Source organism: Myxine glutinosa, chromosome 6, assembly GCF_964187855.1.
Source record: "Myxine glutinosa chromosome 6, kmMyxGlut1.1, whole genome shotgun sequence".
Classification (NCBI taxonomy): domain Eukaryota; kingdom Metazoa; phylum Chordata; class Myxini; order Myxiniformes; family Myxinidae; genus Myxine; species Myxine glutinosa.
Window position 1 is genome coordinate 147637064 of NC_136266.1, and position 26323 is coordinate 147663386.

Consider the following 26323-nt stretch of genomic DNA (forward strand, 5'->3'; position numbering starts at 1 on the left):
ATGGTTCCCTGTTTGAGGCAATGTTTTTATGGCCGGATGCCCTTCCTGACGCCACAAAGGAAGATAAGAGATGGTGGATAAAGGAAGATAAGAGATGGTGGATAAAGGAAGATAAGAGATGGTGGATAAAGGAAGATAAGAGATGGTGGATAAAGGAAGATAAGAGATGGTGGATAAAGGAAGATAAGAGATGGTGGATAAAGGAAGATAAGAGATGGTGGATAAAGGAAGATAAGAGATGGTGGATAAAGGAAGATAAGAGATGGTGGATAAAGGAAGATAGGAGATGGTGGATAAAGGAAGATAAGAGATGGTGGATAAAGGAAGATAAGAGATGGTGGATAAAGGAAGATAAGAGATGGTGGATAAAGGAAGATAGGAGATGGTGGATAAAGGAAGATAAGAGATGGTGGATAAAGGAAGATAAGAGATGGTGGATAAAGGAAGATAAGAGATGGTGGATAAAGGAAGATAAGAGATGGTGGATAAAGGAAGATAAGAGATGGTGGATAAAGGAAGATAAGAGATGGTGGATAAAGGAAGATAAGAGATGGTGGATAAAGGAAGATAAGAGATGGTGGATAAAGGAAGATTAAGAGATGGTGGATAAAGGAAGATAAGAGATGGTGGATAAAGGAAGATAAGAGATGGTGGATAAAGGAAGACGTTTTTGTTCGTTTTACCGACCAGTGGGTTGGAGTTTGTTTTCAAATGAAAGTTTGTTTTTTTTGTTTTTTTAACGTTCACGATGTTCATCCAAATGCTTCACAATATTTATCGAAATATTTCATTGTTCATCCAAATATTTCACATTGTTCAACCAATTATTTCCAAGATATACAGAATTATGCGCTGAATTTCACTGTTTAAACAAGGATAAGAGAAGGTGGAGATACATCATATTTAATGCGGGGGATCTCTGGGTCACTCCTGGGAGATTGATCGGCTGTCTCCGTGCAGGGGACCTGTTCAATAGGACTATCCAGGGCTATAAAACAACAACAATAATAATAATAATAATAATGTTCAGCCTGTCCATGGCCAAAGAGAGGTACTAAAACTACAAGAGCAAAGCATTGCCTTTCCATTTTGACCCGTGATGCTAAATCCATGAACCGGGAGTCGGAAAAAAAGGTTACATATTGTCGTGTCCACCAATGCTGATTGCATATACAAGGTCACATTGAAAAAAATGTTCAGAAATGTGTGCCTAATTACATTGTTGGTATTCTACCTTTTGGTATTCCATTTTTGGTGATGTACCCAGGGGGAGGGGTCAAAATGACACTGCTCTTGCACCTTATTGCCACGTCGTGATCACAACAACCAAGTTTGTGAATTCTAACACAACCGTTCAGGAATTGACAGCATGACTCACAGACGGAAGGACAGACAGGGCCGATTACAACACGGCTGTGATGAAGCGTCTTCACACGTTTCAAAAAGCGTGCAATGACAAGGATAAACCTGCATGGATAAAGAGAGGTAACAAACTACTTCCTGCATGCAGATAAGTTATATGCACCCGTTAAACGTGTTTCGGATAAGAGAGGATATAACCATTTTTGGAGATCATAACTTTTATGAAACAACCCCCAACCCCCCACCCCGCTGACCTCATCAGACCTCGATGTTTTTAATGCCGTCTGCAAAGTTTGATACATCATGGGTGATGAAGGCTGTGGTCAAGTGTCTTCAAAATCGTTCGTGTTTGACCCACAAATTCGACCCACTTTGACCCGCGATAGACCCCCCCCCCCACCCCCCACCCAAGGTTGTGACCCCAAGTTTGGTCCATCAGCAGTTTCAGAGAAGAAGTTGCAAGTGTTTAAGGATGGACTGACGACGCGGCGCGCCATCCCATAAGCTCCCCAGAAATATGTTCCAGGTGAGCTAAAAATTGACCTTGTACCATACATCAAAATCCATTCATATTAGACAACACAAAACTGCATCAAAAGAGATGACACAAGTTAAAAGAACATTTTAAAAAACAATGGCAGAAGATCAAGATATTTGTTGACATGCAATGTTGTTTTTAAAAAGTCACGTACCCGACGCGGGTCTGAATCCATCATCCTGAGAGCAGAGGCTGGAGACGTCACTGAACTCGATCCCAGAGAAAGCAGGAAGATTTTCCAGATGCACATTTTGGGATTCGAAAATCTTTTCACAGAAACTGGAAAGTTCCCGAATCACATTCTCCAAGTTGACGAAAATACTTCCCAAAAGAGAGGAACCTGCAATCTTGACATCTTGAGACTTCGAAAAAGAATTCATAAATTTCCAGAAGTCAGCATACATTGCAAATTGTAATTTATCTTTGGAGAGAGCGAGGAGCTCGTCCCGCAATGGATCCGACTCGGTACAAGCTCGAATAACCTTCTGATTATCAATTCCGAGCTCTTCGATCACTGCTTGGGCTGTTTCTGCTCTCAGGCCTTTTGATTGGAGCCATTCCAAGAAGCTCTCCATTTCACCGATGACCTGCCAGGGAAACAATGCTTATGTTAATCACAGAAAAGTTACACATGTTATTTTCTTGACTCAGTTTGGAATGTGTTGTGAGTTATCATCTTATCCAATTATTTGATCACGAACATGGCTAAACGGTAAACTTAACCAGCTTGATCAGCACATTTATACCGACAGTCTGTGTAAGAGAAAGCCACATCCGCCTCTGAGCTGTGAAGCATCGTCACAAATCAATGATTTGGCAGAATATTATCCCGAAGAGCCCAGAATAAGGGCGTTAGCTGGATCGGCCACTCTAATTACAGGTATTTGCGACTAAAAATCTGTCTTTAAAGACCTGAGTACCACATGGATGCTCTCCTAGTTTGAAGTTGATGTGTTGGTGTAATTTACGTGCACGATATCAGCATCACGTCGCGTTCAGGGTCAGAGTTGTTCCTCTTCTTTAATACACACGGACAAATTAAACCTGTTTTATATTTTCCTCTCACTGCAATTGTCTCACACACATGTACCAAGGAGTCTCCACTTTACGGGAGGTTAAAGTTTTCAGGTTCAACACGCATAATCCTGTCATCTCAGAAACGAGGTTTGTGCTTGGATGGGAGATGTACACATAGACGGCAGAGTGTTGTACACTTGGTGCTCGTCAGAGGCAGACACAGATCGGCATGGCAGAAACAAACACAGATACAGATACACAGACAGACAGGCATGGCAGACAGACAGACCCGCGCGACAGAGACAGACACAGACCGGCGCGGCAGGGACACAGACCGGTGCGGCAGAGACAGACACAGACACAGACCGGCGCGGCAGAGACACAGACCGGCGCGGCAGAGACACAGACCGGCGCGGCAGAGACACAGACCGGCGCGGCAGAGACACAGACAGGTGTGCAGTATCATTGTATGTGTATGTGCATGTCTATGTGCATGTGCATGTGTATGTGTATATGTGCATGTCTATGTGCATGTGTATTTCTATGTGCATGTGTATGTGCATGTGTATGTGTATGTGTGTGTGTGTGTGTCTATGTGTCTATGTGTGTGTGTCTTTGTGTGTGTGTGTCTTTGTGTGTGCGTCTTTGTGTGTGTGCGTCTTTGTGTGTGTGTGTGTGCGTATTTGTGTGTGTGTCTTTGTGTGTGTATCTATGTGTGTGTGTCTGTGTGTGTGTCTTTGTGTGTGCGTGTGTCTATGTGCGTGTGTCTATGTGTGTGTGTCTATGTGTGTGTGTGTGTCTGTGTGTGTCTATGTGTGTGTCTATGTGTGTGTCTGTGTGTGTGTCTGTGTGTGTCTGTGTGTGTGTGTCTACGTGTGTGTGTCTACGTGTGTGTGTGTCTACGTGTGTGTCTTTGTGTGTGTGTCTATATGTGTATGTGTCTATGCGTGTATGTGTCTATGTGTGTATGTGTCTATGTGTGTGTGTGTCTATGTGTGTGTGTGTCTATGTGTGTGTGTGTCTATGTGTGTGTGTGTCTATGTGTGTGTGTGTCTATGTGTGTGTGTGTCTATGTGTGTGTGTGTCTATGTGTGTGCGTCTATGTGTGTGTGTCTATGTGTGTGTGCATGGGTGTGTCTATATGTGTGTGTCTATATGTGTGTGTGTGTCTGTGTGTGTGTGTGTGTCTGTGTGTGTGTGTGTGTGTGTGTGCGTGCCTATGCGTGTGTATGCGTGTGTGTATGCGTGCGTCTATGCGTGCGTCTATGCGTGCGTCTTTGCGTGCGTCCATGCGTGTGTCCATGCGTGTGTGTATGCGTGTGTCTATGCGTGCGTCTATGCGTGCGTCCACTGTCCATGCGTGTGTGTGTATTTTAAGGTGTATTGACGCAATCAAAAATCTGCGCTCATTGGAAGGGTCAATACGACGGTGGGGAGGTGGAGGTTGAGGGTTGGGGTTTATAACTTTGACTTTTTCTTCGTTTATTTCGACGGTCCAGCCTCGTGAGCACGCCAAAGTGAAGCCTTGGCCTAGCGTCAGGTGCACATTGGATAAAACAAGTTCATTATAAAAAGTTTCTGGATGCTTTGGAATTAAAAGGAAAGAAGAGGTTTAACCATCATTGTGGGAAATATCGTGATGAGGTGTATAAAACAATGTTGTGAATGAAACAAAACGAGTGAAAAACCTCATTAAATGAACAATCGAACACCTGAACATACATTTAATAACAAGAGAAAAATGACCAGTGTGGTCACCACCTGCGACATGTAGAATCATGAGGATATCCGTTGCAACATGCGCTCCCAAATTCGACCAGGCATTAAATTATACGCGTGCACAAGCGTCTTTTTGTCTTTCAGTTCTGGACTTGTCCTTTGTTTCATGTTGTCTTTGTTCCTAAATTTATTCTGGTTTCTTCAAACAAATCGCGATTTTAGTGCTTATGGGGCCAGCACCAAGGCCTGCCTTTTTTACGATGAAAAAAGGTAAAAAAAATCAAACATTTGAACAGCCTTGGACGTGCACCTTGACCCCATGGCCAAGCCACAACGTCTATCAAGGCTGTCCCAATAACTATTAACATTACACATGCACCTCAACCCCAAGGCTGAAGCACATGGTCATTCAAACACATGCAAACCGAAGGGCCGGGACGCATGGTCATACACCACTGCACGCTTCCTCAACAGTCAACGAATTGAAGATTTTCGTCCGCGGTGTTCTTACCTCGTACCAACACACGTCCGACTGTATGCGCATGCGCTGTTCAAAAAGGCACACCAACAACGTGCGTCGTGGTCCTCTCATCATCGAGCTGCTCGTCGCAACTAAAAACTCGTTTAACTTACCTTCATTCCGTCATCAACGAACAGGGAATTATATGAAATTTAAATGAACGTTTTACAGATATTTCTTCGTTTTAATAACTAAATGAGAATCTCCTCACAAACCTCCTCACCTCAGACCCGACCCAATCACATGAACCTTCGTCAGTTGCAGTCCGAGCCCCGAGGTCTACAAAGTTCACCCGGAAGTTCTTCTTCGTTATTGAATACTTCGTTTATGCACATAGTTTTTCTTCGCCTTTGTAAGAAGATTGTTATTAACGTCAGCAATTTGTGTGCCGTCGCCACATTGCAGTTTGAAAATAAAAGAGAAGATAAAGGAGAAGAAGCAGAGACGGCTTCCGGGTGAGGAGTGAAACCACGTGCGCTGCTCTGTCCGCAATGGCGGATTAACAAAAGTGCATAATGGTCACGTGCCCCTGACCCCCCAAATTCAATGACGTCATGCAATCAATGCAACCCGAGATCATGAGACGTGAGAGATAACGCGAGACCGATAATGGAGAGTGGGAAGCACACAAGTGCAACAGCAGACAGCAGGGACTCGGGGGTCTTTTGGGGGTATTTGGGTCTTCTGGGTTTTGATGGTCTTTTTGGTATTTGTGGTATTTTGGGTCTTCGGGGTCTTTTGGTATTTTGGGCCTTTAAGGGTCTTCAGTGTCTTTTGGGTCTTCACAGTGTTTTGTGTCTTTCAGGGCTTTTAGGTCTTCATGGCCATTTGGGTCTTCAGGGGCTTTATGGGGCTAAAGGGTCTTTTGGTTACTTTGGGTCTTTGGGGTATTTTGGTTATTTAAGGGTGTTTTGGGTCTTCAGGATCGTTAAGGGTGTTTTGGGCCTTGAGGGTGGTTTTGGTCTTCAGGGTGTTTTGGGTCTTCAGAGTATTTTGGGTCGTCAGGGTGTTTTGGGTATTCAGGGTCTTTTGGGTCTTCAGGGCCATCTGGGTCTTCAGGATCTTTTGGATCCTCTGGGCTTTTAAGGGTATTTTGGGTCTTCGGGGTGTTTTGGGTCTTTTCGATCTTCGGGGTATTTTGGGTCTTCAGGGTATTTTGGGTCCTTCATGGTATTTTGGGTATTCAGGGTCTTCGTTGTATTTTGGGTTTTTGCAGTTGTTAAGGGTATTTTGTGTCTTCAGGGGTATTAAGGGTCTTGGGGGACTTAAAAGGTCGTCAGAGGTTTGAGGGGTCTCAGCAGTCAAAAGGGTCAAAAGGTATATTGCAATAGTAATACATGATTAAGGTATGCAATAAGGTACGTAATACATTATTTTGATTAAGAGTTCACGGACTGTGTTTTGGGTGTTAATATTATTTGAAGAAGAAGACAATTCGTTCACAAATCTACACACAAACATCACCACACACGTTTGCTCCATTATATATAATAACATTGTGCAATAACAAAAGAAGGTTCCTGAGTAAATGGATTAACCCGTGAGTTCTGCGGAACGATGCAGATTTTAAATCAAAACTCATGTCCCGAAATTGCTGATTCAACCAAAGTACCCGAGCAGCGATGAAAAGCGAAACATTGCTCAACGATTGGACCACTCGGTGGAGAGCACACCTGCACCAGGTGAACAATTTCTGATTTGTTATGATCCGTCCACAAGTTTTTCAGATTTCGTGCTTCATATCGGTTTTTGTCCGATCTCTCAATAATGAAGAATCTATTTTAAAATTCGCAGATCCCGATCCAAGTGCTGCGGTGTGTTCATCACTTCATCAGCTTTTCCTATTAGTTGGACGAGACGAGATGTTGAGAGGTAGTCTAGGGCGATTAGTAATTTCGTGTTTTTTGTTTGTTAAAATTGATTTAGCAATGGATTCTGCTTCAGAATATTATAGAGATGTAAAAAAAATAGGGTTCCATTTTTTCTTTTACGTCTAATAGGTAGTAATTCGAAGAAATCCAAGATGGCCGCCATAAAATTTGGAAAATACACTTTTGTGCATATCTTTGTATCTAGATATCATATAAACATGAATAATATGTCCTTTTATATGTTTTCAGACCCAAGGAAGCCATATCTGCCATTGTTTTTACAGAAAAATGCAAGGAAATTAAAATAGTGGGCAATATACCAGCCAAAATGGAGACGGCCGTCGTGAAATCGGATCGTATAATTTCCCAATTAGAATCGATTCAATAAACAATCTTCACTGATAACATTTATTTTGAATACACACACACGCACACGCACACACACACACACACACGCACACACATACACACACACCTAAACATAAACGATGAATGAACATAAACGATCACATAAACGAATGCCTCATTCATCCTCATCCATATCTATCACACGCGGTTCATTGATGTTTGCTTTGTTGTTACAACTGTAACCCACACACCCACAAACTTCAGTACAAGGAATATTGTTATTGCGACAGCTACATCTTCCCATACACCCTTTCTTGCACCCACAGTTCACGAGATTCATTATTGCTTCTGGGGCTGGAGGATTCAGGCATCGACTTGGGGCATAAACCCCATCATCCGAAAGTAACTGCCAACCATACTCGACAGGTGATGGAAGGGACGGATGGCTTTCTGCTGCCTTTCTCCATATCATTGCGATATAATGTGCTCGCTGAACGTGTAACTTTAGCGAACCAGTGGTAGGTGGAAGACTCTCTCCCTCAGCAGCACGGTTGGAGAATAAGAACCAGCGAAGCTCGTTTACTTTCGTGTGAACTTTAGACTTGTACAGCAGACAGACGAAGCGTTCCAGCTGGGAACACACTTCTGGTGACGGATCAGTTTGTCCCAAAGACTCCAGAGCCTCCCATATCTTGTTGTCACATGTCATGAAGACCTTAAAGCACCAGTCCTTGCTCCTGCCAGCGAACCTTCCAGACATGTCACTTCCCGTGAATGCGTGGAATCCAAGTATTGCAGACGCACGTTTCTCTCCTAGCATGCCATGAATAGGTTGGACTGCAATGCTCCTCCTCAACTTTCCCTTCCCAGTGAGAAACCTCGTAGCAGGTGGTAGATCGTGAAATCTCTGAATCAGTAGGAGGAAGATATCGGTATCTGGCGAATCAATGATAACTTCTGCATCTTTGTCGACTGTGAGAGCATGCAGAATTAAGAGTGTATCGGCCTCTTCTTGGCTGTGCGTGAGTAGACTGTCTGGAACTTCAGTGTTGCCCGTGGTCTTAGTTCCTGATGTCACCATGAACTTCTTCAACTTGTTTGGATGAGCCTTGCTGTAAGATAGACACTTCACAGCCAAGTACTCTGTAAGCTCTGCCTTGGTCTTCACATTGGAAAGGAAATCTTTGAGTGAAATCTTCTGGATCAATGTACTATCCCTGACGTGATAGTATGTTGATTTCCCCTTTGTCCTCTTTAGGCGCATTTTGTCTTTCAGTGAGTTATCGATGTATCGGTCGAATACCAACCTCACGTCATCATAATGCACGGCAATATTTTCGAGGCGTTCAATGAACGATTGAGCAAAGTCACTGCATGTAATCATTTGTTCTGTTTTGGAGATCCCGTTAACAAGAGCCATGCCATCAATGATTATCACTCTATGGCGAGAAGTAGTCTCGTTTTCATTGATCACTCCTGATCTTGTGGTTGTGTCTGGGTTTTGGCTGATCTGAGAGGGTTCCTGCAAATTTTGGCTTGAGATTTCATAGTCAGTTGATGGGTCATTAGTTTCTTCCCCAGCGTGTGCTGCTGCATCATTCAAAGCGGCAATTCCCGCGTCTTGATGCTCATTGATTTCTGTCGAAATAGGTTCTCCTGGTGGATCATGTACATCCTGCTCTTCAGGCTCAGCCAGATGCTCAAGTTGACGAAGGATTTTTGCCTTGTCATATGCCAACAAGAGGGATCCATCAGATGCAAATAAAGAACGTGGAACGATGCCAAATTCATAGGTGCCAATACATTCTTTCAGGTCGAGCTCTGGTCGGCTCCGTGAGATAACGATGAACCTCTGCAACAATCCTCGCTCTTCTTTGACTTTGATCAGCTTGTCGCCCGATCTCACTTCTGTTGTGGCATTCGAACTCTTGAATGTTCGAAGTTTTCTTTTCGTCATTTTGTCCCACACAGAAAGTTTTCCCTCAGCTAAACGATCTGTGGCAAATTGCTGGAACATCTGTTGTCCGATCTCGTCGCGCTCTAAGATGTCGCTGGACACTTTTTCATTCATGACTTCTTTGCTGAGCAGGTTGTAGACCTCGTCTACTTCCTCTTCCATAAATGGATCGCCATGTTCACGGAACACCCTAGAAAGCTTGGAGGCATGGCTCATCACCCGGGAAAGCTTTCCCCCCGTGATTTCGTGGTGTTGTTTTCTGCTCTGGTTTTCACCAAGACCATATCCCTCCGCAAACTCGTGCAGTGACTTTGACAGCTCAGGTGCAATGAGGAAGAACTTGTCAAGCGCCTTCTCATTTTGAGTTATCCCTACGATTCCTCCAATCACCTTCAGTGTACGGTTTTCTTGCTCAATGCCATGGTCTGGGGCTATTGATGTGAAGCCTGCCAATCCTTTTGTCACACAGAAGTTCCCTTTCATGAATTCCCTCCACAGTTCTGGGTGCTGCTTTTCAGTCTCCTGCATTGTTGAAATGTAGAGAGGGAGCAACCGAGCATAGTTTAGATGATCGTGAGCGAAGAAGTACTTCGTGAGAGACTCGATGCTCTCCATATGCAGCAGCAGATCACGTTGTCTTGTACTTCTAATGAACAGAAGGATAGTCTCAAACTGTTTCATGTAGTTCAGGATGAAGCGCTGTATCTTGTTTGTGCTGACCTCAAATTGTTCCAGTTTTTTGGTCATATCTCTGGACTCCATCATGGCCAATGTTTTTTTGAGAATGTCGCATAGATTCTTCTCTGGCTCCATGCTCCCGCTGATGTCTCTCTGATATGCCTCTCCCAGACGAACAGATGACTCGTTCAGATAGGCCCTTTCTTCAGGTTCCATTGCCAGGAATCTCTGGAAGTACAGGTTGTACAAAGCGATCAGTGTTACCATGTGTGCCTCCAGAGCTCGATACAAGTGCCTCCCATTTAGTATTTGGCTCACTGTGGTTGGCGAGAAAAGTCCAGCCTCGACCCATGCCTGATCAATTCCACTCCCTTCCACGTATTTTCCTAATGCAGCTAAGGCCCAAAACACAACATGTAGCTCACCAGGTCGGAAGAGGAATTGCTTCCTGATGTCCTCGCGTTCCACCCACAGCTTCATCGCCAGGTCGTATAGCTGCAAATCGAGAGTCATGACTGTGATTGCCTCACTCCCCATAACACGAGTTGTGATGTTGTGAGCTCTCATCAGACCCGTGTACAGTGTATCATAGTCTGTAGGAGGCGACCTTATCAACGGAGGAACGAGAGCAACATTGGTCTTCTCACTGGACGAAGATAGCAAGGAATTGAAGGCTCCCCACGTCCCCGGAGCTGTGAGTTTGACGTCAACTTCTCTTTCTTCCTCGAAGTTCAGGCATCCAATCATCCAGGTCATATCGGTTTTCTTGTTCTTGTCTGTCTCGGGTTTTGATGTGAGCAGCTTGCAGTCGCTCTTTCTCTTCTCGGGTGCTGGCTTCTTGCAGGTCAACGTTTTACAGCCAACTGCATCATGTATCGTTTGAGCTTTTGATGACCGGTCAAGTTCAATTGGTGGTATCATGGGTGATTTCTCCGGTGATACAGGCTGGTAGATCGCAATTGCTGTACCATGAAGGGTATTCATCCCGCAAGGAGTTGACTCTAGAAAATCGATGTTGTCCATGGCAAACCAGACGAACGTGTCCTGAACCAACCATGGTGGTAGACAGATGCCTCCGGTGGACTCCATTTGCTTCAGTACGGAGTTGGCAATGCTGGTCTCAATCTCCATGACCTTTTTGTAGGAGATGGCGAGGTCCAGATGTGCAAGTTTCTCTACAAGCGCCTTGGATCGTGTGTTTTTGTGTATGTCGAGAGCTAAGCCCACACTCAATGGAGTTTCAAATCGTTGTTTGAATGATCCATCCTCGCTTCTTGGTTCGTACGATACCTGTCGGTCAGATTTATAAGCACCGACAAAGTGCTGCGCCAACAATGATGCACTCACACCAATGGAGTCCTCCCTGTTGCTATTTCCTACTTTCCTTGTTCCCATGACTGCATGCTTGCAGAAGATGTTGAGCATCGGGGGTGGCTTGTAATCAGCAAAGGTTCCATTAAATTTACATGCTGGGGAAGATGCGATGTCTTTCCTCAATATTTTCGCAGCTCGCAAAAGTACTTTAAAATCGTCTTTGATGCTGTCTGCTGTAATTGTGCTTGATATCATGTGGTCTTTGAGCTTTGTGGAAAGAATCTGCTCTGGCTTTGTTTTGTTTGAGGGCCGGCTGAAATGAACATCGGCAATGTTGTCTAGGATCAATTGTTTCAGGTATGGCTTATAACTATGGTTGTCTGAGACCGGAAAGTCGTGCTCCTTAAGTAAATTGACATAGGTTACATGAATTTCATTCATATTCAGCACAGCATTTTCAGTAGTATCATTCAACGCAGTTTCAACAATTTCAATGAGTTCAAGGTCTGATAACACCTGACCAAAGTTAACATTGGTTGTTTCTGTTTGTTTTTCCGTCTTAACTATAGCACGTTTGGCCTTAACTACACATGGTAAATGATATTTCATGTCCTCAGCCATTGCTTGCAATGGGTCAGGCGAACTTATGACACTGTTCAGTCTCACTTTCAGATTGTCATTACTTGTTTCTTGGCCAATGTTTCTGATCTGGAGTCCCATGTTCTTTGTTGACACATTGTGTAGTTCACTTCCTCTGTCTTCCTGGCATATGACACATCTGAGCGCGTCAAATGTCTGTTCTCGGGAACACCTTCTGGATGTTGACGTGCTTTCCCCTAGATCACTAGAACTTGGTCGTCCTCTCTTTTTCAGTCGGATTTCTGCGGCACTGCCTGATGTTGTTCCTTTCTCAAACCTAGCCTTTGCTCGATCAATGTGCATCTTATTGGTAACATCTTTGTAACAAGCTTTATGGTAGCGGAGACCTTTTGCGAGCAATTCTTCAGCAGAGGAATATTGCAAACGTCTATTCAATGATGCAAACTTTGTTTCACCATACGTGTACTGTTCCTCAGCACCTGCCATCAGTTTCTCGACAGAGGAGAGTTTTGGTTTCGTTACAAAGGTTGTATAGTCTGTTTGCCCTATGGCCATTTGGCATACAAAACAAAGTCCGAAATCTACTGACTTCTCAATCTTCCTGGGTGGTGAGTCACTCATCTTGAAGGTAGGTGTAATTTTCTAGACACTCTTGAACTGTCGTCGGTCCTGCAAAGATAGATACTACTATTCAGATTCACATTTCGTCAACACAGTCAAAACCAGACCTTAACTAGATGGTGGAAACTTAATTAACCGATTTCATGCCGGCCGACCCCACTTTGGCTGGTATATGTCCACTATTTTATTTTCCTTGCATTTTTCTGTAAAAACAATGGCAGAAATGGCTTCCTTGGGTCTGAAAACATATAAAAGGACATATTATTCATGTTTATATGATATCTAGATACAAAGATATGCACAAAAGTGTATTTTCCAAATTTTATGGCGGCCATCTTGGATTTCTTCGAATTACTACCTATTAGACGTAAAAGAAAAAATGGAACCCTATTTTTTTTACATCTCTATAATATTCTGAAGCAGAATCCATTGCTAAATCAATTTTAACAAACAAAAAACACAAACAATATTGTTATGACATATGGGCCTGCACTAAGGGTCGCACTTTGATGAGGTTCGGGTTTCATGTCAATTTCCGAGGTCGACGATGGAGAGCCCCGGAGTAATCCATGGGGCAGATGAGGGAGAGCCCCGGAGTAATCCATGGGGTAGATGAGGGAGAGCCCCGGAGTAATTCATGCAGTGGATGAGGGAGAGCTCCGGAGTAATCCATGGGGCAGATGAGGTTGAGCCCTGGAGTAATCCATGCGATGGATGAGGTTGAGCCCCGGAGTAATCCATGGGGTAGATGAGGTTGAGCCCCGGAGTAATCCATGCGGTGGATGAGGTTGAGCCCCGGAGTAATCCATGGGGTAGATGAGGTTGAGCCCCGGAGTAATCCATGCGGTGGATGAGGTTGAGCCCCGGAGTAATCCATGGGGTAGATGAGGTTGAGCCCCGGAGTAATCCATGCGGTGGATGAGGTTGAGCCCCGGAGTAATCCATGGAGTGGATATGGTTGAGCCCCGGAGTAATCCATGCGGTAGATGAGGTTGAGCCCTGGAGTAATCCATGCGGTGGATGAGGTTGAGCCCCGGAGTAATCCATGGGGTAGATGAGGTTGAGCCCCGGAGTAATCCATGCGGTGGATGAGGTTGAGCCCCGGAGTAATCCATGGGGTAGATGAGGTTGAGCCCCGGAGTAATCCATGGGGTAGATGAGGTTGAGCCCCGGTGTAATCCATGCGGTGGATGAGGTTGAGCCCCGGAGTAATCCATGGGGTAGATGAGGTTGAGCCCCGGAGTAATCCATGGGGTGGATCCGTCCATGGAAATTGATGAAATTAAGTGACACTTAGCGGACAGTGCAGTTGTCCATGTTCGGGGTCTCACCACGTTCAGGGATGGGGTTGAGGTTTACACCACTTCGGTGCTTCTGTCCTTTACCTCTTCCATCCCGTAGAAAATCTTTTTGGGATATTCGACCTTCACAGAGCGTGTTTACATTCCGTCTCCCTTAAGATGCTACAAGGACCAGAAGATCGGTCAGACTGCCCCTGCTCCTCGGGGCAGTAGCGGACTGGGTCTTAAAACCGGCCCGGGCATCCTTCACCTAGGTCGGCCCATTATTCATTTATATGTTGCTTATCTGAGAAAATAGACGAAATGCTTGAAAAGAAAAAAAAACTAAATAAAATCCACTAAAAATTACATTTATTTTCAGTAACACGAGCACATGTCATGTCTGAGAGAGTAGGTGCCTGCGCAGTTCGCTGCTTCTGGCAGCCACACCATCAATGATATCCTTAGTTTCAAGTTTGGCCAGGATCCCTTTTTCCACAGACAACATGAACGCCTCAAGTTGTTCTTGTGTCATTGTACTTCGCAGACGGCTTTTGATTCTCTTCAAACAGAGAAAGACCGTTCACATGCCACTTGTGACACAGGCAGCGTTAGCAGCAGCTTGTAGGCAAGCCCAATGCTCTTGTAGGCATCAGTCAAGAGGTTCAACTTGAGGAGCACCTTGTAGCAGCAGAGAGGACAGGCTTTACATGACTTACATGTACTTGGCAGAGTCTTCCTGTCCTGTTCAGACTCACTGTCCTCCTGCACTGTATAAGCATCTGCTACTGATTGTTTCAGTTGTGACCATTGTTCTCCAAGGCTTCGCAGTTCTTTTCGTATTTGTTCCACAGTGACACCATCATCAAATCTCAGCAAATGTTTATGCAGCTCTTCCAGAGCTCCCGATGGCACTTGATCAAAGTTCCTTGGGTGAAGAAGTGAGAGATCAGCATACAATGTTGATGTTGCTGATCTGTCAAACCGCTGCTCAATGCTGCTCACAATAGTGTCCACTATTCGGTTGGACCAATTTACACAATAGTGTCCAATTTAGCATCGTAAGTCAGTTCGCGACATTGTTATCAATACTAGATTAGTAGTCAGTAGACCTATCTAAACTTACTAGGCCTGTCGGCTCAAAATCCTTTTAACTGTTGACTTGGTAGTTTTTACAATGAAGGAAACACGTTTCGGGAGTACATACGACATAGCGATTGTGAATGTAACAGCTCTGAGGCATCTTTCGCTTCGCATCACAGTGATGACGAGCACCAACATGGCGGCTGTAATATTAAAATCTGGCTTCAAACCCCCTCACAGCCCAAAACCTTCAACCAGACATATTAACACGCTCCTCCCCCTTCATTCCCGTTCTTCAAAGCAAAGCGGTAAAAATTGTTGTATTGTGGCGGACACGAAAGCCCACTGGCGTGGTGACATCATTCCGCGCACCAAGTAGGCGGCGGCCACGCCCGAGGGGTAGGCGTGGCCTCAGGATATACACCGGGCGCGCAGCCCGGAGCGCGCCAGTGCTACAGTGAGCTCTTTTAATAAAGACTCAAACTCACCGCGTTGTCCGCTTCCTTCTTGTTGTGCAAGCAAGCGCGCGTAGCACCACGCTTCAGTATCGCCATTATATATTAAGACTTAAGAGCAACGGTACCCGCCCTAAGGGCAGGGCTTCAATTGGGGGACGCGATTTATTTTAACATCCATCCCTTAAATATCACACGCAAATCATCAAAATCTAAACAGTATTTTTACAATTTCAATTTTAAAAACCACATTGAAGGAGCTGGGGCTCCCACGTCGATCGGAAGAATGGACGCGACAAAAAGCTAGAATTCATCCGAGTTGCTTTAATGAAATCAAACACTCAGGCACTCTGAAAACCCGTTTATCGGTCAGCAATATATATCTATTCCCCCAGGGGGTTTGCCCAGGCCCGGCGCCAGGGGGCGTGGCCCAGCGTCCTGGCTGCGGCCTGGCAAGTTGAGGGCGAGCCTGCCCGGGCGTCCCGACCGAGGCCTGGCAAGTTGAGCGCGGGCCTGCCCGGGCGTCCTGGACGAGCCCGGCATGGTGATCGCTCCGCGTCCTTGATAGGTGCAAGGCGATTGTGAAAACCCAGCGGCAGCCGCTACACACGTCCCCCCAGAATCGACTTGCACCGGCAGGGTCAATTTGAGGGGGGTCCTGATGACCCGGCCGAAGCGACCCCTGGCGGGTCGTGGGAGGGGGTCCGGTGAGGTGGTGGGCGGTCGAGTGGGGGGCACCGTGGACGGGGGGCGGCCTCGCCGCGGCGGAAGGGCCACCCGTGGTGGGTGGTCGACGTCCACGTGCGCCGGCTTGAGGCGGTCCACTGCAATCCGGTCCGGCCTGCCGCCGATGTCGATGACGAACGACTTGTCGTCCCGTCGCAGCACCCGGAAGGGCCCGTCGTACGGCGGCTGGAGTGGCCACCGATGTGCGTCGTGACGCACAAAAACATACTCCGCTGTGCGGAGTGCTGGGGGAACGTGGGACTGGGGGTCACCGTGGTGGGATGTTGGCACGGGGGCAAACCGTCGGGCGGCCTCCTGGAGGTCCGAGCGCTGGTGAGCTGCGGACCAGGGACTGGTAGCGTCGGGCACGAATTCGCCCGGGACGCGTAGCACCTGGCCATAGACAAGCTCGGCGGTGGATGCCTGGAGGTCCTCCTTGGGGGCCGTGCGAAGGCCCAAAAGGACCCACGGCAGCCGGTCGGCCCAACCGCCGTCTTGAAGGCCGGCCATGAGCGCGGCCTTCATGGAGCGGTGGAATCGCTCGCACAACCCGTTTGCTTGGGGGTGGTAGGCCGTAGTACGGTGGAGCTTGACCCCCAGGTTGCGGGCGACCGCGCCCCACAGCTCGGAGGTGAACTGTGGTCCGCGGTCTGACGAGATGTCCGCCGGTGCGCCGAAGCGGGCGACCCAGGTGGCGATGAAAGCCTGCGCCACGTCGGCGGTGGTGGTGGAGACGAGGGGAACGGCCTCCGGCCACCTGGTGGTCCTGTCCACCATGGTGAGCAGGTGTGTGAACCCCCGTGACGGGGGGAGGGGGCCCACCAGATCCACGTTGACGTGGTCGAAACGTCGTTCGGGCACGGTGAAAGGTGCCAGCGGGGCCTGGGTGTGTCGGTGGACCTTGGCCCGTTGGCAGGCCGTGCAGGTGCTGGTCCAATCGCGGACGTCCCGACGAAGGCCGTGCCAGACGAAACGCGCCGACACCAGCTTCTGGGAAGCTTTCCGGCCCGGGTGGGAAAGGCCGTGGAGGGAGGCGAAGATGCGGCGTTGCCAGGTGACGGGCACGATGGGGCGAGGCTGGCCTTGGGAGACGTCGCAGAGCAGGACAGTGTCCGCGCAGGGGATGTCGGCCAGGCGGAGGCCCGTGTCCGCCGCCCGGAGGGCTTGCACCGTGGTGTCGGTGGTTTGGTCCGCCGCCATAAGCGCAAAATCCACGCCCAGGTGGACCGCGTTCGCGCTGGCCCGGGAAAGACAGTCGGCCACGGCGTTGTTTTTGCCGGCGACGTGCCGGATGTCCGTGGTAAACTCCGACACGGCGGAGAGGTGGCGCTGTTGGCGGGCCGACCATGGCTCCGTGACCTTGGCCATGGCGTAAACCAACGGCTTGTGGTCGACGAACGCCGTGAAAGGTCGGCCCTCCAGGAGGTGGCGGAAATGGCGGACGGCCAGGTGTAGACCGAGGAGCTCCTGGTCAAACGTGCTGTATTTGAGCTCGTTCGGCCGGAGCTGCCGGCTGAAAAAAGCGAGTGGCTGCCAAACCCCGTTCACCCATTGCTCATGTACGGCGCCCACCGCGTAGTCGGAGGCATCCGTGGTGAGGGCGATGGGAGCGTTGAGCACCGGGTGAGCGAGCAGTGTTGCGTCGGCGAGGGCCCGCTTTGAGCGTTGGAAGGCCGCATCCATTGCTGCGGACCAGGCGATGTCGTGCTTGGCCGGCTTGCCCCGGAGGGCTTCGTAGAGGGGCCGCATGAGTTGAGCCGCGCGGGGCACGAAGCGGTGATAAAAATTCACCATTCCCAGGAATTCCTGCAGGGCCTTTATGGTGCGGGGACGCGGGAACGTGGTGATGGCCTCGACCTTGGTTGGCAGCGGCACGGCCCCGTTCTTGGTGATGTGGTGGCCCAAAAAATCAACGGCCGTCGTGCCGAAGTGGCATTTGGCCGGGTTGACGATGAGGCCGTGCTCGCTGAGGCGCCCGAACAGTGTTCGGAGGTGGAGGAGGTGCTCGGCCCGGGACGTGCTGGCGACGAGGATGTCGTCCAGGTAAACGAAAAGGAACGGCAGGTCACGCAGCACGCCGTCCATCAAGCGCTGGAACGCCTGAGCCGCGTTCTTGAGACCAAACGGCATCCGCAAGAATTCAAATAAGCCGAACGGCGTGATGACTGCCGTTTTAGGGACGTCGGCCGCCCTGACAGGTACCTGGTGATATCCCCGTATGAGATCAATTTTCGAAAAAATGACCCGTCCCGCCAGACGGGCGGAGAAGTCTTGGATATGCGGGATCGGGTACCTGTCGGGGGTGGTAGCGTCATTGAGACGGCGGTAGTCGCCACACGGGCGCCATCCACCCCCCGGCTTTGGCACGATGTGCAGTGGCGAGGCCCACGCGCTATCGGAGCGCCGCACGATACCGAGGTGCTCCAACGCGTCGAATTCGGCCTTCGCTACGGCGAGCTTGGCTGGGTCGAGGCGGCGGGCCCTGGCGTAGACCGGCGGGCCCGTGGTTGGTATGTGGTGCTCGATCCCATGCCGTACTGCGACGGCCAAAAACGTCGGCCGCGTGAGGGCCGGGAACTCCGTGAGCAGGCGAGCAAACTCGTTCGCCGCCGGGACGGTGCATGCCAGCTCGGTCGGCGCGGAGCTGCTCAATGTGCATACCAGGGAGCTGAAGGTTTCAGCGTTGATTAAACGACGCCGTTGGACGTCCACCAGCAGTCCGTGTGCGCAGAGGAAGTCGGCGCCTAGCAGAGCCATGGGCACGTTGGCGGTTACAAACGTCCAAGCAAAGCGTTGGCCGCCGAAGCAGAGGGTGACGTTGCGCGGGCCGAAGGTGCGGATAGTCGATCCGTTGGCCGCAACCAAGGAGGGGCCGCAAACCGCGGATTGCCTGTCCTGGTCAGAGGCGGGTATGACGCTCAGTTGGGCGCCGGTGTCGCACAGGAAGCGCCGTCCGGACGCTTTATCCGTGATGAACAGTAAGTTGCCCGTGTGGCCGGCGCTCATGGCTGGTAATGAACGCCGGCCCGGCCGTTTCCCGGCCTGCCGAAGGTGCACGGGGGTCGGCATGTTCGGGCCTTCTGTCCGAACCTGGCATGATAGTAACACCACGCTTGGTCAGGTGGAGGCCTCGGTCGTCGTGCTGGAGGTGGTCGGCTCGGTAGAGTGGCCGCCAATTGCGTCGGCAGTTCGGCCGTCGACCGTGCCGGGTGCTCGGGCGCCATGGGTGTTGCGTCGGACGGCGGTGGGTCCCATGTCGCCGCTGCGATGCGCTGTCCTGCGGCGGAGATCTTGTCGGCTTCTCTGGCAAGGGCCCGGGGATCTGTGATCGTCGTGCTTGCCAGGGCGAGGCGTACCGGGTTAGGCAGCTGACGGAAGAACAGCTCCCGGAACAGGAATGCCGGAGAGTGCTCGCCGAGCAGTGAAAGCATGTAGTCCATTCGCTCGGAAGGGCGCGTGTCGCCGAGCTCAGGCAGTTCGAGCAGGCGCCGTGCGCGTTCCGCCGATGGGAGGGCGAAAGCATCGAGGAGCAGCTTCTTAATCGCGCCGTATTTGTCAGCGGCTGGCGGGCTTTCGAGGAGGCTCAGGGTGCGGGCCGCGGTAGCCGACCCGAGCGCAGCTACCACATGGTGGAAGCGGGTGTCGTCGGCCGTGATGCCTCGCAGGGCGAACAGGGACTCCGCCTGTGCGAACCAAACCGCCGCGTGAGCCTCCCAGAAGGTAGGCAGTTTAAGGGCGACTGCAGTGTCCATGTCGATAGGTCACCAATGAAGGAGCTGGGGCTCCCACGTCGATCGGAAGAATGGACGCGACAAAAAGCTAGAATTCATCCGAGTTGCTTTAATGAAATCAAACACTCAGGCACTCTGAAAACCCGTTTATCGGTCAGCAATATATATCTATTCCCCCAGGGGGTTTGCCCAGGCCCGGCGCCAGGGGGCGTGGCCCAGCGTCCTGGCTGCGGCCTGGCAAGTTGAGGGCGAGCCTGCCCGGGCATGCCCGGGCATGCCCGGGCGTCCCGACTGAGGCCTGGCAAGTTGAGCGCGGGCCTGCCCGGGCGTCCTGGACGAGCCCGGCATGGTGATCGCTCCGCGTCCTTGATAGGTGCAAGGCGATTGTGAAAACCCAGCGGCAGCCGCTACAACATCACTGTTCATATCGGTAAATATTATTCCATCGTGTTTCAACTGTACGCTTTTCTTTAGGAAAAAAAATGGAATGATTTTGTACCTCTTCTTCAGCTTAGAACTTCAGGATAGACGACATTGCTGATAAAAGTTCCTTTTCTCTCTTTGAAATTCTTGGCAAACATTTTTATATTGTCACTGCTGCCAACGCGACGCCATGGCATTATTCATACAATCATTCATTCATTCATTCATTTAATGATCATTAAACATTATTCTTGCGTTTATTAAATGTTCATTAAACATTAAACGTTCATTAAACATTAAAGGTTCATTAAACGATTACGAAAATAAAAACGAAAAACATTACGAAATTACGTTCACACCGTCACATCAAACACCACCGTGAACACAAAAGTCACAAACTTCGTCACAAACGTTACGTTACGTAATTCAAACCGTGAACACATTGAATATCGGAGAGCCCATTGCGCAAACGATTTGTTTTCTCTGGTACGTGGTTGTGGGCGGGTACCGTTTCAGATAAACCGGTAAAATGCCTCCCAAACGGAAATCTTCATTAACGAAAACGTCCAAGAAGCTGTTGCAAGAAAGAAGGCTCGCCAAGACGAGGACAATCGGAGGCAGGAACAGGTCCGTGACACAGCTGCACCCCAGTCTCGGAGGCAGTCCGAGGAATACAGATCTGATGAACAAGGACGTGACACAGCTGCACACCAGTCTCGGAGGCAGTCCGAGGAATACAGATATGATGAACAAGGACGTGGCACAGCTGCACACCAGTCTCGGAGGCAGTCCGAGGAATACAGATCTGGTGAACAGGGCGTGACACAGCTGCACACCAGTCTCGGAGGCAGTCCGAGGAATACAGATCTGGTGAACAAGATCGTGACACAGCTGCACACCAGTCTCGGAGGCAGTCCGAGGAATACAGATCTGGTGAACAAGGGCGTGACACAGCTGCACACCAGTCTCGGAGGCAGTCCGAGGAATACAGATCTGGTGAACAAGGACGTGACACAGCTGCACACCAGTCTCGGAGGCAGTCCAAGAATTACAGATCTGGTGAACAAGGACGTGACACAGCTGCACACCAGTCTCGGAGGCAGTCTGAGGAATACAGATCTGGTGAACAAAGACGTGACACAGCTGCACACCAGTCTCGGAGGCAGTCCCAGGAATACAGATCTGGTGAACAAGGACGTGACACAGCTGCACACCAGTCTCGGAGGCAGTCCCGGGAATACAGATCTGGTGAACAAGATCGTGACACAGCTGCACACCAGTCTCGGAGGCAGTCCCAGGAATATAGATCTGGTGAACAAGGACGTGACACAGCTGCACACCAGTCTCGGAGGCAGTCCCGGGAATACAGATCTGGTGAACAAGGACGTGACACAGCTGCACACCAGTCTCGGAGGCAGTCCCAGGAATACAGATCTGGTGAACAAGGACGTGACACAGCTGCACACCAGTCTCGGAGGCAGTCCCAGGAATACAGATCTGGTGAACAAGGACGTGACACAGCTGCACACCAGTCTCGGAGGCAGTCCCGGGAATACAGATCTGGTGAACAAGATCGTGACACAGCTGCACACCAGTCTCGGAGGCAGTCCCAGGAATACAGATCTGGTGAACAAGATCGTGACAGCTGCACACCAGTCTCGGAGGCAGTCCGAGGAATACAGATCTGATGAACATGGACGTGACACAGCTGCACACCAGTCTCAGAGGCAGTCCGAGGAATACAGATCTGGTGAACAAGGACGTGACACAGCTGCACACCAGTCTCAGAGGCAGTCCGAGGAATACAGATCTGGTGAACAAGGACGTGACACAGCTGCACACCAGTCTCGGATGCAGTCCCAGGAATACAGATCTGGTGAACAAGGACGTAACACAACTGCACACCAGTCTCGGAGGCAGTCCAAGAATTACAGGTCTGGTGAACAAGGACGTGACACAGCTGCACACCAGTCTCGGAGGCAGTCCGAGGAATACAGATCTGGTGAACAAGGACGTGGCACAGCTGCACACCAGTCTCGGAGGCAGTCCAAGAATTACAGATCTGGTGAACAAGGACGTGACACAGCTGCACACCAGTCTCGGAGGCAGTCCGAGGAATGCAGATCTGATGAACAAGGACGTGACAAAGCTGCACACCAGTCTCGGAGGCAGTCCGAGGAATACAGATCTGGTGAATAAGGACGTGACACAGCTGCACACCAGTCTCGGAGGCAGTCCAAGAATTACAGATCTGGTGAACAAGGACGTAACACAGCTGCACACCAGTCTCGGAGGCAGTCCGAGGAATACAGATCTGGTGAACAAGGGCGTGACACAGCTGCACACCAGTCTCGGAGGCAGTCCGAGGAATACAGATCTGGTGAACAAGGACGTAACACAGCTGCACACCAGTCTCGGAGGCAGTCCCAGGAATACAGATCTGGTGAACAAGATCGTAACACAGCTGCACACCAGTCTTGGAGGCAGTCCCAGGAATACAGATCTGGTGAACAAGATCGTAACACAGCTGCACACCAGTCTCGGAGGCAGTCCCAGGAATACAGATCTGGTGAACAAGATCGTAACACAGCTGCACACCAGTCTCGGAGGCAGTCCCAGGAATACAGATCTGGTGAACAAGATCGTGACACAGCTGCACACCAGTCTCGGAGGCAGTCCGAGGAATACAGATCTGGTGAACAAGGACGTAACACAGCTGCACACCAGTCTTGGAGGCAGTCCCAGGAATACAGATCTGGTGAACAAGATCGTAACACAGCTGCACACCAGTCTCGGAGGCAGTCCCAGGAATACAGATCTGGTGAACAAGGACGTGACACAGCTGCACACCAGTCTCGGAGGCAGTCCCAGGTATACAGATCTGGTGAACAAGATCGTGACACAGCTGCACACCAGTCTTGGAGGCAGTCCCAGGAATACAGATCTGGTGAACAAGATCGTAACACAGCTGCACACCAGTCTCGGAGGCAGTCCCAGGAATACAGATCTGGTGAACAAGGACGTGACACAGCTGCACACCAGTCTCGGAGGCAGTCCCAGGTATACAGATCTGGTGAACAAGATCGTGACACAGCTGCACAGCAGTCTCGGAGGCAGTCCGAGGTATACAGATCTGGTGAACAAGATCGTGGCACAGCTGCACACCAGTCTCGGAGGCAGTCCGAGGAATACAGATCTGGTGAACAAGATCGTGGCACAGCTGCACACCAGTCTCGGAGCACAGTGATGTGGATTTTATTGAAATTCTAACGATACTGTTTAGATTTTGATGATTTGCGTGTGATATGATTTAACGGATGTTTATATAAATCGTGTAAAATTAAAAAAGCCTTCAATTTCTGATATTTTGCCTTTTCATTGGGACCTACCGTTGCTAGTAATTATAATGCCCTTTTGACCTTTTGATTTTTAGCGGGGAATCCCCGGGGATGGAGGCAGAAGTTTTCCGTGACAATTTTTTTTTTCAGCAGTTCTTTAATCCAGCCCAGCGGCCCATTTTTTACCCAGCGGTCCCAGCCCACCGGGCATTGCCCAAATGCCCTATGGCCAGTCCGCCCATGCCTCGGGGTAAACTACACTGTGGTAAATGCAATGGTGGATCACAGCGCAACCTTTCGGGCATGTGCGGTATATCAAAGAGCTACACAAATTCCACAGGTTAAGATCCAAGATAAAATGTCCTTCCTCGGGGGAATCTCGAGAGTTTCCAAAACTACAACTGCTGCAAATGAGGAAATTCACAAACTCATTCCTGTTGGTTTAGTTAAAGCTTCTTCCATGTGATCGATGGGAGTTCAAACTGAGACGAAAGACGTTGAGATTCAAACACAAAGGGGCTCCACCCATGCGGACTTGAACACGTCGAAATGGTCTTCATTTCCGGATCTTTGGGATCGGAGGTGGATGCGGGGAGTTTGTTCGGTTTGGTGTTTCACAAAGGGTAATTGTCTGCCATGTTGAATTGGAATGCAATGTGGTCGCAATTCCCGGCTTTCGGGAGACCTTACCTGTAGTTACCTGGCCAGGAGGGCCGCCTTCAAAAGGGTTAGGAAATCCCTGCAGCCCAAAGATTCTGTCGAGTTCAAAAGGAGAAGAGCCCAAGCCGAACAGGTATTTAAACCACGACAGATTATTGACGTTCCTTCTGCACATCGAACAATCCGGACGCCTCTCCGCTCCGTCTGAAGGACAAAAACATTTACGGAAGCAAAGGTGGAGAGAAATCCATCCCCTTACTTGTCATTAACAATGACTTACTCTTCTTGAACCAGGACAAGGCTGCCACCTTTGCAGTCCATTTTCCGCTCACCTGCAACGAAGTTCAGGGGAGCTTATGGGATGGCGCGTCGTCCGGCAGTCCATAAACACTTGAAACTTTTCTCTGAAACCGCTGATGGGATTGCCACCAAATTTGGCACCAATTATATTTGTTGTGTTGTGACTAAAGTTTGTTCAGGGCATTAAAAAAAATCGGGATCTAAGGGGGTTTACCGGGTGTCAAAGTGGGTCCAGGTTTGACCCCCAAAATAGGCATTTGCTTTTCCCTCAGAAACTACACACACAATTTCGATGAAACTTGACCACAACCATCACCACCCGTGATATACCAAGGTTTGTTCGCGGAATTAAATTTTTTGCCCCTTTTGGGGTTTACGGAGGGGGGGGGGGGGGGGGGAAGGGAGTTGCTCCCCGCAATTGGTATTTGCTTTTGTCTCAAAAACTACACACACGGTTTGTCAGATTCACAATGTTAACAAATATAATTTCGTTCAGAATTGTGGGAGATTAGCAAACCTATACATTTTTGGAATCATCAGAGCATGGAGAATCCGAAAATCAATGTTGGCATTTGCACAGACACAGATTTTGGATTTTCAAAATGGCCGCCATAAAATACATATTTTGCGCTATCTCGGCTTCTCGTCAACCTAGAAACTTAATGAAATATGCTCATCCGATGTTTTCTGGGTCAAGGAATCCAATAAAGGCCTCAAAATCGTGCTCGGGATTATAGAAAAGCAACATACAAAGGTAATTGAAAACCATTGTCTTTATATTTGTGATATAACTGGATTACATAATACATGATATTGCAAGTCCTTTGAAGTTATAGGTTTGGGTTTATAAAGCAAGAAAGCAGCCTTGTTAGTATCAGATTGAACTATAAGTCCTATACACAGGATCTACTCGGTCTATACCGTTCAGGAATACGCTTTTACAGATCTTCATCACTGTCCTGAGTGTCATTTTCGCAAAGGTGTCTACGCAAATGTAAACATTAATTTTTGGATTTCTCATGCTCTGAATATTCCAAAAATGTATAGTTTTGCTAATCTACCAAAATTTTGAACGAAAAACATCGTGAACCTGACTAGTTTTGATGAAACTTGACCACAACCTTCACCATCCATGATGTCCCAAAGTATGTTCACTGCATAAAAAAAAATCTGCCCCTTTGTGGGACTACGGGGGGTTGCCCCCCAAAAATAGGTATTTGCTTTCTTCTCAGAAACTACACACGTAATTTCGATAAAACTTCACCACAACCTTAATCACCCATGATGTACCAATGTTTGTTCAAGGCATTAGAAAAATTGGGGTCTTAGGAGGTATATGGGTTTGGGGGAGGAAGTAGGTTGTCCCCCAAAATAGGTTGTTTTTTCTTTCTTTGTTTAAAGTCTTATGATTATGTTATGCCCTGTGCACACCATAATGAAGACATCAGGGCAACAGATGACCAAACGAGCTTTAACTCTGAGGCGTATACCCAACTATGGGTGGTACCTTGTGCACGCGCAGGGTGGAAGGGGGTGGGCGGGGGGGGTAGTGGAGGGCAGTGAGGCCTTACCTGCATGAACGGGCGCGGCACAGGGGTTATCCGATCCCCACAACAAATAAACGTGCAAGACAGGCACGACACAGAAATGCAATAAAGAGTGAATTTGATGAAAACAAACCAGGATAACAACAAGTACCGATACATTCAAAGTACACCGCCCCCATGCCAAATAATTAAATAGCCTCCAGAGCGGCAATGCCGGGGCGCCTCTGGCAGTGAT

At 48.9% G+C, this 26323-nt stretch overlaps 2 protein-coding genes across 3 annotated transcripts in view; both read right to left on the reverse strand.

Annotated features, from left to right (window-relative positions):
* The window catches only part of LOC137429103 (uncharacterized), a 66001-nt gene extending 60542 nt beyond the window's left edge, over window positions 1-5459 (reverse strand). Inside the window, exons 1-2 of one of the 2 annotated variants that reach the window (XM_078780697.1) lie at window positions 5372-5459; window positions 2055-2487 (exon numbers count right to left, since the gene is read on the reverse strand). In XM_078780697.1, the coding sequence (XP_078636823.1) occupies window positions 2055-2475 (421 nt within the window). In that variant the 5' untranslated portion in view covers window positions 2476-2487; window positions 5372-5459. The other variant, XM_078780696.1, reaches the window with a different exon arrangement.
* The window catches only part of LOC137429473 (uncharacterized), a 483513-nt gene that overhangs the window by 291077 nt on the left and 166113 nt on the right, over window positions 1-26323 (reverse strand). The window lies entirely within an intron of this gene.